At 39.0% G+C, this 17,968-nt stretch overlaps 2 protein-coding genes across 3 annotated transcripts; one reads left to right on the top strand and one right to left on the bottom strand.

The window, feature by feature from the left end:
• Positions 1-1,496: 1,496 nt before the first annotated feature.
• On the bottom strand, positions 1,497-4,904 carry plaua (plasminogen activator, urokinase a). Its single transcript, XM_042433170.1, has 11 exons — positions 4,821-4,904; positions 4,192-4,296; positions 4,045-4,102; positions 3,815-3,953; positions 3,645-3,727; positions 3,518-3,559; positions 3,244-3,424; positions 2,948-3,093; positions 2,725-2,865; positions 2,488-2,636; positions 1,497-1,859 (listed from the first exon to the last, which is right to left on the bottom strand). Exons 2-11 carry the CDS (start codon positions 4,240-4,242, stop codon positions 1,665-1,667), a joined length of 1,185 nt encoding a protein of 394 aa, XP_042289104.1. The 5' UTR covers positions 4,243-4,296; positions 4,821-4,904; the 3' UTR covers positions 1,497-1,664.
• Positions 4,905-10,174: 5,270 nt separating this feature from the next.
• LOC121911546 (inhibitor of nuclear factor kappa-B kinase subunit alpha-like) lies at positions 10,175-17,668 on the top strand. 2 transcript variants are annotated; one of them, XM_042433139.1, is made up of 22 exons: positions 10,175-10,488; positions 11,075-11,211; positions 11,316-11,410; positions 11,543-11,660; positions 11,754-11,823; positions 11,918-12,006; positions 12,099-12,188; positions 12,282-12,406; positions 12,884-12,991; positions 13,120-13,255; positions 13,398-13,598; positions 14,142-14,244; positions 14,460-14,583; positions 14,675-14,826; positions 14,929-14,990; positions 15,083-15,192; positions 15,275-15,324; positions 15,957-16,065; positions 16,169-16,316; positions 16,433-16,482; positions 16,880-16,979; positions 17,258-17,668. In XM_042433139.1, exons 2-22 carry the CDS (start codon positions 11,107-11,109, stop codon positions 17,315-17,317), a joined length of 2,205 nt encoding a protein of 734 aa, XP_042289073.1. In that variant the 5' UTR covers positions 10,175-10,488; positions 11,075-11,106; the 3' UTR covers positions 17,318-17,668. The 2 variants fall into 2 exon arrangements, with proteins under 2 accessions (XP_042289073.1, XP_042289072.1); XM_042433138.1 differs by having other exon boundaries at positions 11,072-11,211.
• The last annotated feature ends 300 nt before the right edge of the window (positions 17,669-17,968 follow it).

The raw sequence follows: 17,968 nt of genomic DNA, 5'->3' as shown, positions 1-17,968 counted from the left end.
TATTGTATTGTAAGTGATTATATATTAATATGCAATGCTTCCTTTGTGACAATACAGTAAAACCAACCACATTAAACCTAATCATTCATTCATCTTTCTACTTTTATTTTTTGTTTTTGTTCCCTGTCGTCTGCTTAATTTTCACTTTTTGTTACTGTTTACTGTGCTCAAATGCTCTGATGAACTGTGGCTGTCTGTTTTTTATTGACAGGAACTCTCTTCTTGACAATCTTGTTAAGTGAAACACCAGATGAGGAAATAATTTGATAATGGAAAAGACGTGTAGAGTAGCTCATCCTGTCTGCTTGTTTTACTTTTACTTATTCTTGGCATGGAATAAAAAGTTTTGATGGGAGTTTTGATTGCTGGCCTGCTCTGACTCAACCGACATTAGTTTGTTTTGTTTGTCACATGTACAGTGTACTGTATGTCGCTGTTAAGCTACAGTACAGGGAGGCTTGAAGATAAATCTGCTGTTGTGCATTTGACAGATGTTTAGTAGAATAATTCACAGCATCCTACTGTAAGAGAGATTCAGTTGAGAACAAGTCGAACTTTTTAGTACTAGATGCCTTTGAGGAATCAGAATATAGTGATGATTAAAGAGACTGAGTGGGAAAAATAATTAAAAAGTCCTGCTCTATTAATTTGCTGCACACACAATTTATTTACCATCTCTAAAAAGTGTATCAAGTGCAGAATTTGAAAATACAGCTGTCCTCTCTTACGAAGATACTCCATTTTTATGTGATTGTTTACAGTAATACTTGTTTGAGAAGACTGAGTGACATGTGGATTACACAATAGTGCCCTCCAGTGTTTGGCCAATGGACACCGGCACTAAAAGACAGTGACAAACTAAACTGAACTCATCTCACTACAAACTGTCTGGGCACTGGACTCAGTTGTTTGGGATTTTTTTTAACATCAGCAATAATGGGATTAATTATCCCATCACTGTTGCTGCTTACTTTTCTTGTCCTTGTTTTCAAACTCAAAAGCTGCAGACAGGCGCAAATTAAAGAGAACTCAAGTGATATTTGTTTCTCTCCTTTTTTTTGTCATATACACATATTTCATTTCTTAGACACACATGTATGTCCTCTAGCAACTGCTCACAGCTGCTATTCCTCTGACGTGCAGAATAAACACAAGGACAGAAGTATGTACTATAAGCGGGTGTGTATGTGTGTACATTTGTATGTGCAAAAGAGAGACAGAGAATGATATAATACACAATATTATTATTTATTACAAAATAATGCTCAATAGCAGGACCAGCCTTTTACAAGAGGACATTCCTCTTACATATAATTAGATAAATAAACTTTCAAATAGCTTGCTTATAAAAACAGATCTAGCACAGAGAGTGAAAAGGTAATAAGTATTAGCCTATTATACAATATATAAAATTACATATATTCAACAAAATATTTTATTATTATAATTTATATTTTATATATTTTCACATTGAAATATGACAGTAAATCCTTCATTATATTTTATATATTTTTCACATTGAAATACGACAGTAAATCCTTCATTGTGCATTTATAGCGGCTGCCACTCTCCACCCCTGCATACACACACACAGCTTACAACATTGCTGCCAAATTTTCCTTTAAAAAAATGAAATGCCCGACCGGTAACTTTCTGCCACAGCTTCATTTTCTGGGATACATGACTCCTGCTGTGTATCTGGGGAGCCCTGTTATGTCTTCAATCCATTTGTTGTAGTTGCTGACCTGTGTGTAAACTCCTGGGTTGTTCTTCTTGGCGCAGCCAATACCCCAGCTCACTACCCCGAACAGAAACATCCGGCCAGATGCTTCACACACCAATGGACCACCAGAGTCACCCTGTGAGGAGAGGACACACCTGTCAGTCAATGCCTGTAGCAGACTCATATGGATACTGACTGGCAGTAAATGAAACAATTACAGGTTTAAATCCATAATATTGTGAACAAATGAATGCTGTGCAAACCGATCTGCCGCTATCAGGCATTTAGTATTTTTTGAATGATTTTAAAATGGTCTGAAGTGGAATTTAGACCCAGAATAATGAACACTTTTTGGGTGACAACAATCAATTTTGATCTAAGATATTTGTTTTAACATCAATAATTGCTTCACAGAACAATATCAAACACATCAATGCAATTTATAAAATAAGAATAGATCAAAAAGTGAAAAAGATTAGAAATTCCTTTATGCAAAGACTGAAACGTTAAATTAAAGCTTTAAGATGTGCATAAATAAGCAAAACCACATCAAGAGCAAAGGATGCACATGAAGGTCTAAGCTCACAAGAAGGAGTCCTCTTCACACCTCCACTGAGCCTGGTGCATATATGCATGTTAGTTTCTTTAAGTTCTTTATGCACATCTGTTTGCAAGCAAGGTGCTTCCAATCTTTTTCACTTAAGGTTTGTACTCTGGGCTGTTTTTTATTCACATATTATTCATGCAATGACGTCTTTGCTCACCCCGCAGGCATCAGTGCTCCAGTCAGGGCTCCCAGCACAGAGCATGTTGTCAGTGACGCGATCTCCATAGAACAAATCACTCTTACAGTCAGTCTGGGAGATGAGTTTCACCTCGGCCTGTTTCAGTAACTGTGAATAGTGCCATGCGCCTGCAGAGAACACAGTGCTAGTTAGAATCACTCAAATGGCTGAAAGTTCAGTCATGAATCTGTAGGTTAGAGGTTCTGCAGTACATACCAAATCTCTCCCTGCCGAATCCTGCAATGCTGCATCGAAATCCTGCAGGCAGGTGAGTGTGAGGTGGAGGAAGACAAACTGTCCGTGCAGACGCTGATCGCACTGCACATCTTCCATCTCTAGTTCTGATCTTCAACAGTGCTGAAATGTAAAAAGACAGTAATGAGTCCTGTTCACAGAGCACCCATACAGCTATTTCTCTCTCTCACTCTTATACACACACCTATGTCATGGTCGTAGTTGTTGTCATCATATTTTTGATGGACGATCAGTTTTTCCACTGTGAACTTCTGTTCCCTGATTGCATCTGTGTCATTAATGGCGCTCTTCCCCAGGTACACAGACAGACGCTTGATGTCGGTTTTCTCACTGCACCAAATACACACATGGTTAACACACACACACACACACACACACACAGAAATGTGCAAACACATTACACACCCTCATGAGTCACATTGCTATTATAGTTTGAGAACTACGGTGGAGGAAGTGATAGTGGGCAGTGTTTTGTCTCACCCATCTTCAAAGCAGTGTGCAGCAGTGAGAACCCAGCATGGCGAGATGAGAGAGCCACCACAAAGGAAGCCACTACGATTCTTGTAGATAGCAGCCACCCATGGTTGTGACTTTATGGGTATGAAAGAACCACCCACAATTTTATTCAGCCTCTGTTCGGACCTCTCGCCACATGTCAGCTCTGCAGGGACACACAGGACAAGTCAGTGAGTGCTAATGAAGGAAATAACAAAATGCCCTTGTGAAGAATATTAAATATGAGATAACAAACTACCTGTATCCTCAGCTGTGGGGTGATTATCCGTTGATGTTGGACCTGTATGGAAACAAAGAAAGATATCATGAGGAAAATCCAAATCAGAGTATTTCAATAACTTTTAAATCGTTAGTCTCGGTCTTACATTTGGGAATTTTGCAGAATTCTCTCACAACCCTCCCTTCTCTTATGACACGGCACCATGGCATCAAGACCTGGTTAGGATTCCTAGAATTCAAGTGCAACAATTTTAAACACATAACATACACAATACTTTCCCCTGATATATCTAGGTGCCAGATACTCAAAGTATACCTGCAGTAATTATGTTCGCCAATTCCCTTTGAGGCTCCCCAAGGGTTTTGAAACTGGTCCCAGTTGAGACATCTTTTGCCGCGACCTGACTTGGAAACAGTTCCCCTGTAACTGCTCCCATCGCCGGACTGACAACTCTCTGAAGATCACATCACAAAGAGAGAGGAGAGAAATTATGATATCTGGTGACAAACAGAGAATTTTAAGAATATATCAATGCCTTAACTTACCTCCATTAAGGCCTCGAGGTTTCAGCGCTCTATTTTTAGACCACCGTCGTGAGAAAACCTGAGAACAGCACAGACAGACAGATTCATAAAAGCCTCTGAATCCACTGGCTTTCAAATCCAAAGCTACTTCCTCTCATTGTTGCTTACCACATTAACATTCATTGCTGCAAGGATGATGAGGATGACTAATAGTTTCATCTTCACTTCTGGTTTTGCTTCTCCTTATTGTGGATATTTTTGTCAGATGATGGCCTGAAAAAAGAAAATAATTTACAGAAATGGAACAACGCCAAGTGACTGGATGACCTTATAGGGAGTTTATCTTTTAGCACATGACCGCATGGACACACGTCTGACTATGGAACAGAAACAGACACATGGGTTCTTTGTCTGGGTTTAATTGTGCCCATCTGCAGTGTTTTATCACATTAGTCTCGATTGCATGTGTACATTTGTTGCTGTGGAGAGTTTTAAAGTAAGAGCAGCAGATAGAACATGCTCACTGTCTGTACTATAAAGACAATGTTATCAATATCTGTACAGTGAGTGCAGTATCATTGCAGGCTTGTAGATTACTGTACGGGATGAGTGTATCATTACACCACTCTAGTTTTGCAGTACAGTTAATATTTCTCTATCAAGACACATTCTCGACTTGATAATAACACAAGAAACTGATTGCATGGTTAGAGCTGTGCACAGTTTCTGCCACAAAATATCAGTCTTGGATTTCTTTCATTATTATCATTCATGAAGTAGACAAAAAAAATCCTTACCTTTCTGTCCAAACTTGTAATCCTGATGAAGGTCTTTGTTCTGTTGTCGTAGCAAGATTCAGACTCACGCTGTTAGTTGCTCTGGTGTTGCAGTTCTAATCCTGCCTGCTTTTCCTCCCTTTTAAAAACAAAGAGGAAACAAGTGGGAGGGGTTTATCAGCACATCTGAAAATATGACTGGCTCTCAGCTGCTGATCTGTCTTGACCAAAGAATTTGTCATGTCCTGTCATAGACATACACCCCTTCCCCTTTAACCGCAGAAAAACAGTAAAAAAAAAAAAATCTATCCGAAATTGGTTATGTGTACATTGAAACGGATGTTGCTGTGAGTGCAGATGAGCACATCTGCCCATTCAAACTATAAGGAAAGTTTTAAGACTCATAAGTAATTCCCCTATTGTTCACCACATTATATATTTGGTAGACTGAAGGGTGGCCGCTGGTGGAATAATTTACCATTCTTTATAATCAAATCACTGCATAAGGTCATTTTACATTTAACAACAGCTGAAGAAATGTATTATTATATTATAACAAGTCACCGATAAACAGCAGGTTTTTCTGACTGATACAGGGCTTTTACAGCTTATCATGACAAGAGCAGAATGAAGAAGTGTTCTGTTTTGATTGAAGGCTGAGTAGTCAATAGGGGTTTAAATGCAATGTGTATGCTGATTATAATACAATCTAGTGCTGTGCCTTGTTTTATGTTTTCAAATTTTATGTGTATGTGTATTTATGTACAGTGCTTTGAATTAGTTCCCTTGAGTTTGTCCAAACTTTTGACTGGTACTGTAGGTACAGGCAAGTGACAAATCAAAGGAAAAACCAACATAAAGTGTCTTAGTAAGGTGTTGGGCCACCATGTGTTGCCAGAACAGCTTCAGAGCACCTTGGCATTGATTCTACGAGTCTCTGAACTCTAATGGAGGGATGAACACCATTATTCTAAAAGATATTCCCCCATTTGGTGTTTTGATGGTGATGGTGGAGAGCGCTGTCTACCACATCGGTCCAAAATCTCCCATATGTGTTCAATTGGGTTGAGATCTGGCGACTGTGAAGGTCATAGCATATGGTTCACATCATTTTCATACTTACCCCTCGCGCCCTATGGAAATGTTTTCTCATAGGAAAAAGGTGACCACTCAGAACAACTTTGTATTAATTTGCAGTGACCCTTCCCTCTATGTGGACCCAACCCATGCCAGCAAAATGCCCCCCCACAGCATAACAGAGCCATCGGTTACCCTCAATGTAGGGGTCAAGCATTCAAACCTGTACCAATTTTTCCTTTAATTTGTCTGTATGTATATTACAAAAATATAACCATGAATAGTTTTTATTTATCAATTAACTTTATACAAAGTTCAGCAAAGAGAGGAAACCTACATAAATATTTGTTTGCCTTTCAAACAGCACCAGTCCTCCTGGGTGCACCTACACACAGTTTTTCAAGGTACTTTGAGTTTGGTTGTTTGTGCATCTTGGAGAAGCTGCCACAGTTCTTTATGGATTTAGGCGTCTCAGCTGCTTCTGTCTCTTCATGTAATCCTAGACTGACTTCACGATGTTGAGATCAGGATTCTGTGGGGGCCATATCATCTGTTGCAGGACTCCTTGTTTTTCTTGTTGTGGAAGATAATTCGTTATGACTCTGGCTGTATGTTTGGGGTCATTGTTATGCTGTAGAATAATTTTGGGACCGATCAGACGCCTCTCTGATGGTATTGCATTATGGATAAAAATATAAACATCTTAAGGGCCTAAAACTTTTGCACTCTCATGTATGTGCATTATGTATAAAAATATGTATGTAATGTTTTCACTTTTGTTTAATTTATAATAAGCCATTTTTATTTTATTTATTTTTTTTTGTGGACCCCAGGGAGAGTAGGTCTCCAAGGTTTTTTTTTAATGTAGAAAAGAGCATAAAAGCTAAATGTGTTCTAGATTTAAAAAAATAGACCACTAAATCTGTTTGCTCAGATATTGCATAAAACAAAGTGATCTCACTTCTATTAGATCATGTTGTGCATCAACATCCTCTTGAATTATCAGCTATTTTCCTCCATTCCATCTACATCATTAATCAAGATGATAATCAAGAAATCATGTATTCCTGAAACTTCCTGAGAAGATGATGATATTACCCGATGGGCTCATTTAACCAACTTCCTTAGAGTAGCAAATCTTTCAATTATAGTATAAACAGTGAGTAACTTCCCCCAAAACAATAAGCATTGTGTCAGACTTTTGGGGCTTTCTTGGCATAAATCTTTCACATGAACATTTCCTCATAAACTACACTGACGCCCGTATGAGTCAATTTCCTCCTCTTTGACGGGGGACAATGGACTTGATACGTTTTTGTGAGGCTTAAGGGGCTTGGGATCTCCGAGGGATGAGATAAATATTTACAACATGAATGTGCCAAAGTCATAAAGCATGAAACAACTTAACAGCTTAAAACATTGATTTAAACAGCTTAAAACATTAATTTAATTAATGTATTGACTCCTATTGCAACCTCCTCTGTGTTAACTTTGATGTCTACTTTAAGCCACACTCAGGTGTTTCACCAAAAGAAGAACAATGAATTACACAAAAATTACCAAACCCAGGGAAGCCCAGAATATTTTTTGAAGCCACCTGCAATTTGAAGTGTTTCATTTTGTCATTTTGTCTGGTCTTCTTCCTCATTTAGACCAGTCTGGACCTCCACGTGCTGTCGCACAGCCTCAGCTGTTTTGTCACATCTTGCTCTTCTCCATGAATCATTTTTAAATCTGATGTCATGCACCTCAGCTTGCTCCAATAATGTACTGTAAGTTAAAAGAAATTATAAACAGACTCTCAACATGCTCACTGAAGGGTCAGGGGCCCACAGTTGGAGAGAGGGCCCCTTCAGTGTTTAGTGTCAACAAACTCCGATGATCTTTAAAGTGCTTTTTTTGTTGTTTCTCTTATTCTAAATTGTTCAAATTAGATGTGTTTGTATGTTACGATAGTTGTGTGTGCTGAATTCTCCTGTAATAATAGCTAGAAGCTCCTACGTGTTATGTAGGAGGTTACAGCTATAGACCGTGGGATTTTGTTTCAACATTAGTGTGTTGAAAACGAGAAGTACAAGCCACAGAAACATAGTGTGATTAATCTTTCAGGCTAATCTGATGTTAAAACAGTATTGCCTCATCATAATTGTTTGACAATGTAAATTAAAGTGGTAACTATTCCATCGAAATGAACCATTAAATTCTAGGGAGTTTATTTGTCATGTCAAGGCCTTACTTCCTTTATCTAAAGTGCCAACTATGTATCATCTCTGAGAGCAATTATTTTCACTATATTCACTATTCACACATATTTCACCCAACAATGTATTGATGGGGATTTCAGACTCACCTATCTGTTTCTCCTTTCCAGTGTTCTGAGAAAATGTAGAACTTTTTTGAATAAAAAGGGAAGCCGAGCAGTTTTAGAAACTATTAGGGTGGGTGTGCAACCACAGCTTTAAATACATGCATGCCTACACATCCCCAATTTGATTTCCACTATTAGTTGTAATTCTACAGTACAGTATTTACAAGCCATGTTTTCTTCTTACTTCATCTTCTTAATAGTCTGCAGACACAACAGATTCAAACAGATTTGAATTTTCGTTGTATTGTTTTATTCTTGCCTTGCTTGCAAGTTGCTTTGGATAAAAGTGTCTGCCAAAAATAACAAAATGTATTGCATAAGGAGAAATATAATATAATTCACTATAAGTGAGTTATATTATTTGGATACTATTTGAATACCAATATTTGATATATAAAACTTGGCTAATCTAAAATATTTCTAATAGTTGAACACCTGCTAAGCAAAGAACCAGTTTAGTCATGAGTCATGATTTTTTTTTATTGGACACTCTGAAATTTATTGCTTCACAAACATACTTTGTTTCACGTAGAAGGCAACAAACACAACAAAAGCACAGACAGCTGCAATTTATTTTGTTTCATGGTTGCCAACATCAGGAGCACTGGCCATTACATCAGTCCTTTAATCATCGTTTTAACCATGTCGTCAGATTTCCTGACTAACATCACGTTTCTCAAGCGCTACTGTGACCACATCTTTCATCTCATCACAGCTTTGGTGAATTGAGAAATTGTGAGCTCCCCCTGATGTCAGATGTCTGGAACCATAAATCATTAATAATGCAGAAAATACTGATATCCTCTTGAAGTAAAAGATGACATTTGATGACAATTTTAAGAATGCATTTCATTTTATCATTGTAATCTCAGTGAAGGATAAGTCGGGCTTATATGTACATTATATATATATATGATGTATGTATGTATGTGTGTGTGTGTGTGTGTGTGTATATATATATATATATAATGTATGTATGTATATATATGTATGTGTGTGTGTGTGTGTGTGTGTGTATATATATATACACACACAAACACACACACACACTTTCAGGCTAATCTGATGTTAAAACAGTATTGCCTCATCATATATATATCAACCAAATCAAACCTCTGGTTCTCAAATTTTTGAATGTTTCAAATATTTGGGAACCTGGCTGGATGAAAAGACTGATTTTAAAGACCCATATGGAACAATTGAACAATTTATTTGGGGGGAATTTTATATTGAAACTAACCATGTTTTTCATCTGCTACTTGGAAAACCTTTCTACAATAATGTTTGCACCTGATAAAAGTGATATTGTAGCTTTTAGACTGCATACATAAATCTCCCTCCACCTTAAAGCCTCTTGTGTTCCCTGCACTTTATTACAGATGATAATTTCTTGACTCACCATTGTATCTTATGTGAAAAAAAGAGATGTTTACCAACAGAAGGGAGATGCATGGTGTATCTATGAGGCCCTACTAGAAGAACTGCTCTCTGATAATGTCTAAATACAATAATTATAGGCTAATGTCAGGTCACAGGATATTTTAGCTTCAGTTGTACCACAGTTGTTACCACTGAGTGTGGAACAACTGCTTTATAATACTATTCTCCGTATAAATAGTTTGAATGCACTTGTAATTTTATCTAATGTGGAACCTTTCAGTCTGTGTACTGTACTGTATTTTGACAGGACTGAAACTGTGCATATGGCACCATCTAGTGAACAAATGAGGACCTTATCATAGCTTTGGGGGAAGATTTGTTCTTGCTGATGGAAAAAAAGGAAGGAGTGGAAATATTGCACCCATGTTGACATTAAATTCATCAATTAACACCCTGTCCGCTGGTTTGGGTGTGGGTTGGATGGGAAATCCCCTAAACAGAGGGACTAGTTGAAGTCTGCCTCCATGCGTCCTCTGCAAACCAGGCACGCATGCGCAGATGCAACGTCTGCCTGCCTGTCAGTTTACATACTTTCACTTTCCGCATATATCAAGCCGCCCCTCGCTGTATGTTTCCATCCAAAACTACTACAAGAACAGCGTAAACGTATCGTTAAAGCTGTGTTTGATGAATTGGGAAGATTGAAGGTTAAATTTCGCCGGTTCCCGTCTAACTGTTAAGTGTAAACACGAAGAAAAGGGACCGTAAACAACACGGTTAGCTAACTTTTAGGGCAACAATGTTCTGACATAAAGCGCTGAAGAAATGACCTCAGTCATCTATAAACTCTGACCTCCTGGACAGGTGAGTGTATCTGATCTTTGAGGAGTGGTGAGTTTCTTTTAGTAGACTTAAGCAAGTTATCTGCCTTCAGGAAACTTAAAATTGGCTTTTAACAACAACGACAACTGGCTTTTAATCCTGAGTTTACCAAGCTACTGACAGTATGAGCCAAATACAACATCTCAAGAGCAGTTAATATAATAAAAAGGTGAATTTAAACTGTTGATCCCCGTGGAAAAATAGGTAACTGTTGCAGCAAAATCTTATATTCAGCAACAGTATTAATTCTATGTGCACCACTAGAATATAAAAAGAAGCCCTGAAAGTAGAATAACATAACAATTAAGAGTTAAAATTACCATTAAACTAGTGTTAAGTTGAGGAATAAATCACTGGCTAACATTTGTGTTATTACAACTTATATTACAATACATTAATATAAAGCAGTACTGAACATTTAACTGTCCAAGCAGATGCAGACGAATACCACAAGTAGTGGAAAATCATGATTAAAAAGGTCTAAAAAGTATAAACAACTGAAAAGAAGCCATACTATACATATTTTGACAGTGACACACTTTTTGTTATTTTGGCTCTACTTCAGCAGACTACCTCTGACGCCACAGCAGACCTCACGTTATGGAGCGTGCAGCACTTAAACAGAGCCAGCTGTGTGGCTCATGGGAGATGAAGGAGAGACTTGGGATGGGAGGCTTTGGGCACGTCTACCTGTATCAGCACCTTGTAAGTGCTGTCATATATGTACCCATGTATAATCAGGAGAACATAAACTGCAGACCCAGGTGTGTCTTTGGCTTAGTTTTACCTCTGACCTGTGTTTGGAGCAGGAGTCTGGAGAAAAGATTGCTGTGAAACTTTGCCGCCTAGAGCTGAACTCCAAGAACAGAGATCGCTGGAGCAGAGAGATCCAGATCATGAAGAAGTGAGTATGAATCATCTGCTTGTGTTTGGAAACTGGCGCAATAATAAGCTTTGTTGTATATTTGCTTGGATAACTGACCACCTCTCTTCTTGTCAAACCATCAATGAATCTTTGGCTTTCTTTCTTTTACAGGTTGAACCATGTAAATGTTGTTCAGGCCAGAGAAGTTCCAGAGGAGTTGAGTTCGATTGCTCTAAATGACCTACCTCTGCTGGCCATGGAGCATTGCTCCAGAGGAGACCTACGCAAGGTACCCACTGTGTATTTCCTAAAGACCACAAGTAATTTATTGTCTTTTCATACATAACAGTATTCACCTCTTTCTCTGTTCCTCATTTTGTAGGTTTTGAATAAACCAGAAAACTGTTGTGGACTAAAGGAAAGTGAAGTCCTCTCGCTGCTCAGTGATATAGGTAATATTCCTCAGTTTCTACTCTGATAAAAAGCCACTGTTTTCACATGTTGATACATAATGTATATGAAATATTTTTTTTAAAATCTACACAGGTTCTGGTATCCAGTATCTCCATGAAAACAAGATCATCCACAGAGACCTAAAGCCGGAGAACATAGTTCTACAGGAGATTGGTGGGAAGGTGAACTAATTTCCTCTTGTACTTACACACATGCAGCCTCTGTGATCTGCCTTTTCGCCCCGCTCTCACTCTGAAACTATGTATTCCTCCAGCTTGTCCATAAAATCATTGATCTGGGTTATGCAAAAGACCTGGACCAGGGCAGTCTCTGTACATCCTTTGTTGGAACTCTCCAGTATCTGGTAAGTGTTGCAGTAGTATTACGCTTCATTTCATATTACAAGACGTATCATTCATTAAGCCCTGTTTTATACATGTCTGTTTATGTGTGCCAGGCTCCAGAGCTGTTTGAAAGTAAACCCTACACTGTAACTGTCGACTACTGGAGCTTTGGGACAGTGATATTTGAATGCACTTGTGGCTTTCGTCCCTTTTTACACCATATGCAGCCTGTACAGTGGTGAGTCAACCATGGCAGCAGTATTTTTCTCTTCAATACTCATAGGAGACCCTGGGGATACAGTTTTAACATCTCTTCAGTGTTTTATATTTATACAAAAAATACACACACTGCAAAAACTATGCACATTACAGTGAGAAAATCAAGTAATCCTACAGTATTTTTTCAAATGATAGTATTCAAACATACAGAAAAAGCCATTGTCTCAATGTTATCACAGGACATAAAAATACTTAATTAGGTTACAACAAATTGATTATCAAAAGATTCACTATATTATTACTATATATTCCAGCTGTGATATGAACCAAAAATTGATTGAATATTTGAGTGATAATATCTCCAGTTTTCAGTGTCTGGAGTATTTTTATCCTAAATAAGTGTTTTGGGACAAATTAATATTTTGTGGCTCTACCTTGCAATTTGTCTGATATATCGTCAGTCTTTTTCTCTTTGCATGTTTGGCTGCTTTTGTAGGACAAGCAAAGTGAAGAACAAAGGTCCCAAAGACATCATAGCAGTAGAGGACATGAATGGAGAAGTCAGATTCTCGACACATCTTCCATATCCCAACAATCTCAGCAGGTAGATACAAAAAAAGAACACTTTTTCATTCCTACCAAAGTCAAGCATCCCTCATTCTACCTGCATCATCTAACCTGTGTGTGTGTGTGTGTGTGTGTGTGTGCGCGTGCCTGTGTGTGTGTGTTTAGGCCGCTGCTGGAGCCAGTTGAGTCTCTTCTGCAGATGCTGTTACTGTGGGACCCTGCAACACGTGGTGGAGGGTTGGATCCTGACACAAACAAGCCGCACTGCTACACCGCTCTGCAGAATATCCTCAACATGAAGGTCAATAATATGAACCTCGCTTGTAATTACACCAATTTGAACCCGATTTTATTGAGTGCTTTTATGGTTTTATATTTGCCACAAGACTAGATGACAGTAGTCCAAAGCAAACCTCGTGCTCAACACCTTTTCCTTCTATCAGGTGATCCATGTGTTGGACATGACATCAGCCCAGCTGCACTCCTTGGTTCTGGGTTCTGAAGAGAGCTTACACTCCCTCCAGCTTCGTCTGGAGACACACACTCAGTCACACATCTCCCCGCTGAGTCAGGAACTGCTGTTAGAGACGGGAATCTCCCTTGACCCACGCAGACCGCCTGCACACTGCCTGCCAGATGGGTTGGTATGTGACACACACACACACACACACATACCCGCACCCACACACACAAACACGCACTCACACACACACACATACACACACACACAAACACAAACACACACACACAAACACGCACCCACACACACAAACAAAAATATCTAATGTCAAACCAGCTCAGCCACATGTAAATACACAGTAGCCCACAAGAGGACCTACTGTTTTTTTAACAGTTCTGCATCACACTGAATTTGCTGTTTCTAGCAGTAGGAATGGGTTGTTGTTGATTTTTTGCCATTTTTGCTTAAATGTTACAACAGTGCAATTCATTTAAAAGATATTTAAAATGCCTTTACAGTACAAAAGACAAACAAGCTGATTTGTAGGAACAAATAGACAAATCGTTTGACATTAAGTTTGCAGAGCGTTTGTCTTTTTGGCTGAACTGGTAGAAACTGAAGAGTCAAATCTAAATCTAAGCCTCAGCATAGATGTCTACCGGTGTGCTGTGACCCTCCACTAACACACACTGTAGTACACGCGGTGATATTTGTTCTCTGCTTTCAGCGAGGGTGGGACAGCTCCATAGTCTTCCTTTTTGATAAGAGTCTGACCAAGTACTCTGGGCCACTGACTGCCAGACCTCTGCCAGACAGTGTCAACTTTATAGGTGAGATATTTAACTTCATACTGAGCTGTAAATCATGTCCTAAAGTTACTCTTCAATTTCTCTGTGTGTTGTTGTCCTCAGAATGCGGGTTTTAGAAAAGTTAAATAAAACCTTGTTGTTTTTGAAAGTCAATCGAATTGAATTTCATCCGACGAGTTATGGAAGAGGCTTTGAATTTGATGTCCAAGTAAATGTGGGAATGTGTGTTGTCTTAGTCAGGGAGACCAAGACGCAACTCCCACTGGCTGCACTGAGGAAGGTGTGGGGAGAGGCAGTCAGCTACATCTGTGGGCTGAAAGAAGACTACATACGTCTGTACCAGGGACAGAGGGCTGCTATGTAAGTGCACACAAACACACACATATATATAGTATATCCATACACTTACACACACACACTACTGAAGTATCCTTCCCTTATGTTTGTGTAGGCTGAGTTTGCTGCGTTACAACACCAACTTGACGCGGTACAAGAACCTGCTGTTCTCCCAGTCGCAGCAGCTCCGAGCCAAACTGGCTTTCTTTAAGACCAGCATCCAGCACGACCTTGAGCAATACACCAAGCAGAGACACACCGGCATCTGTGAGTGGATCTTAATGTGCTGCTGTAACACATACATACATTTAAAGTCATTACAGAAGTACTAATTGAAACAATCTGCTGTTGTGGCGTATTTATCTAAAGCTTCAGAAAAAATGCTGAAGACGTGGGAGGAAAATGAAGACAAGGCTGATGGGTTTACAAAGGTAGGACAAATGTTAAATTCCCAGTCATAGTGACAACCTTACTGGCAGTTATTTAAAAACAACACGTGCTATGAGGGTGTTTTCTGCTGTAGGTTGCAGACGTGGGGTATCTTGATGAAGAGATAGTGGCTCTACATTCTGAGATTGTGGAGTTGCAGAGGAGTCCGTTTGCGAGGAAACAAGGGGATGTAATGGAGCAGCTGTCAGTATTTCTGTTATAATTATGCAATTATCATTTCAATGACTGTGATGTACAGAAACTAATCTAATGTCTCTCTTTTCAGTGAGGAAAAAGCTATTGAACTCTACAAGCAACTGAAAGCTAAATGCAAAAGTTAGTACACATCATCACATATATAAAATAGTAGAGACCATTTACTTTGCAGAATCTGATGATGCTTGTTGCTATGGATACAATTCAGTGCTATAAGAAATAAATATTTTATGCCAAGTTCACACTACACATTTTAGCCCTGATTTTCCACTCGGTGAACTTGGTGAACTGTTCAAAGACACGATCTGAGAGCTCACCGATGCGTCACAGACGCCCAAAAGATATCAAGCAGGCTAAATAGACAATTCTTGCTGCCTGCGTACGCTATGCCATTCTCTCACCCATGTTTTTTTCTTTTTCTTCTGGTTTTTTGCTCCAAATCAGTGCACTTTGCACTTGTGTTTTCATGACAAAATGTAGTTTGGAGACCTGACAGATTTGTCGGGGATTCCTCCTGGTGAAAGATCTTGTAATGTGTAACCCCCTGTCGCCGATCAGTCATGTCGTGCGCAAACCACGACTTCAAGACTCCCGATTACAAGACAGAAAGTTGTGTATTGTGAACAGTATAAGCGATCTGACGAGAAAGTCGTGTACTGTGTTCATGGCATTAGCTGTCAAAATGTATAGAAGGATTCAATGAACTAGTACACCACAGTGGTAGTAATAGGAGTATGTGTTCGTTCATACAGGTCCTGACCCTCCACATGGCTACAGTGACAGCTCGGACATGGTGAAGACCATACTCCAAACGGTTCAGAACCAGGACCGAGTGCTGAAGGACTTGTACACTCACCTGAGGTAAAATCCACCACTCTAGAATAAACAGAGACACACACAACCATGCAAAGTTCAGCATGAATGAGGTATCATTTTACACTTCCCCATCTTTCTCTTTCTGTAGCACAATTCTGGTGTGTAAGCAACGCATCGTTGATTTGTTCCCAAAGTTGGAGAGGGCGGTAGAGAACATAAAAACGGCAGAGGCAGCAGTGATGCAGATGCAAATGAAGAGACAGAAAGAGTTCTGGTACCTCCTCAAGATTGCCTGTGTGAGTATACAACAAGTGAAACAACAGGAAATATTCTTAGCTCTCAGTGAGGGTTTAGGAGCACTGCAATTCAGTATAATACTTAGCTAATACTGCGTGTCTTGTCGTGTCTTAAGGCGCAGAGCAATTCTCCATCGCAGTCTTTAATGCAACGGTCCAGTGACGGGTAAGATCACAGCCACATGTCTCACAGAGCTCAATACATGAACAGCAACATATCATCATGTGACTGTTTTTCTGATATTAGTGTAGAAGATGATCTGATGAAGATGGTCTACTGTAGAATGAGTTGCACAATCAGCTGCTGGGTTTTGCACAAATCACAAAACTACCACTAGAGGTCATTCGATGCACCTTAAAGTTTAGTAGTTTGTAGAAACCAAACAGGACAACTCATGCGTTCCTGAATCACCATTGACTTGATGACTATAATACAGAGCCTCCAAAGTCCTGAAAGACAGTATTTTTTTGGTCCAGCATAAATTGGGTGAGAGATGATACACACACACTCGCACATAAAAACACATTCACACAGTCAATTTAGAGTCTCTGTTCTCTTTTAGTGAAACTGTTCATCAATTACTGGATGACAATCAGCGTTATCTGAGTCAACTAACTTCTCTGCTGCAAGACGCTACCCAGGAGATGGAGCACAGTGTTATGGTATGTTATACAGGTGTGAGGGAGTGTGTTCATGCATATAAGCAGATTCTTGAAGTAACAACTTATATATAAACTAAGCTGCTCACTATAAATATTTGACCAGAAGGCGTCTTAAAAAAAAATTAACATTGTAAATTTTATTAGACATCTTTATTAGAAGGTTCAAGATGGGAGAATGGCATGATAATGTTCAGCAGGGAGGGTGGAGAACGGTATGTCATGTAGTTCAGTATAAGCAATGTGTTGATGGTAAAAAGGTCTGTTTGTTCTCTCTCCAGGATGAGGACTGGAGCTGGACTCAGTATGGAGCAGTGAAAGCTCGATCACAGGAGCTATAAAAACTGACCAAAGACTCAGTGTTGTGAGTCACAGATACATGTTGTAAACAAGTGCCTTATCAGAGTTACACTATCCGAAAGCCTTTTGATTCCAAACTGTGTCATTTACCTACATATAATGCTGTCAGATTGTGAATTTACAACACGTTAACGTGTGAAACAGACTGATGTGGTAAGCTACTCGTGTTTTAACTTAGGTGTATATTTTTTAATTTTAAAATCTATATATCCAGCTGTAACCAAGACTTATTTATTTCACTGGTAAAACTGATTGGAGTAAAGGATTGCTGCTGATAAACTATGCATGTTTGAATGTGAATAAATCATAGACTATATGATACTTACTTGCAATGTTTTGTCCCTGATCTATATTTGTTACTATCAGTCTAATTGTGGTTTGTCTACACTATGCAAGTGTCAGCATGTTTCAGATAATGAGTGTCTGGTCATTTACATTCACACACTGAACCAGACTGTTCGCACACATACAGGAAATTGCTTGTTTACAGGACCTTGGGTTCAAAATTCTTCTGTGAGCTGCTGAAATCCAGAAAGCAAGGAGGCAAAACAGAGAATAACATATAAAAAAATGAACAATACAAAAGTAGAGAAACAAGCCCTAAAAGCATTTCTTAGAACGAGAGGCTTAGG

The sequence above is a fragment of the Thunnus maccoyii genome, chromosome 14 (genome assembly GCF_910596095.1).
Source record: "Thunnus maccoyii chromosome 14, fThuMac1.1, whole genome shotgun sequence".
NCBI lineage: Eukaryota > Metazoa > Chordata > Actinopteri > Scombriformes > Scombridae > Thunnus > Thunnus maccoyii.
Note: the sequence above shows the minus strand (reverse complement) of the source record. Positions and strands in the feature narration are given on the sequence as shown.

Excerpts from the sequence above, each read along its gene's own strand:
- plaua (XM_042433170.1), bottom strand. The coding sequence starts at position 4,242 with ATGAAACTATTAGTCATCCTCATCATCCTTGCAGCAATGAATGTTAAT. Across the intron at positions 3,954-4,044 it reads ACCTCGAGGCCTTAATGGAG|AGAGTTGTCAGTCCGGCGAT; the intron begins GTAAGTTAAGGC and ends TGTGATCTTCAG. Across the intron at positions 2,637-2,724 it reads ATTCGGCAGGGAGAGATTTG|GCGCATGGCACTATTCACAG; the intron begins GTATGTACTGCA and ends TGTTCTCTGCAG.
- LOC121911546 (XM_042433139.1), top strand. The coding sequence starts at position 11,107 with ATGGAGCGTGCAGCACTTAAACAGAGCCAGCTGTGTGGCTCATGGGAG. Across the intron at positions 14,245-14,459 it reads AGACAGTGTCAACTTTATAG|TCAGGGAGACCAAGACGCAA; the intron begins GTGAGATATTTA and ends GTGTTGTCTTAG. Across the intron at positions 16,483-16,879 it reads ATGCAACGGTCCAGTGACGG|TGAAACTGTTCATCAATTAC; the intron begins GTAAGATCACAG and ends GTTCTCTTTTAG.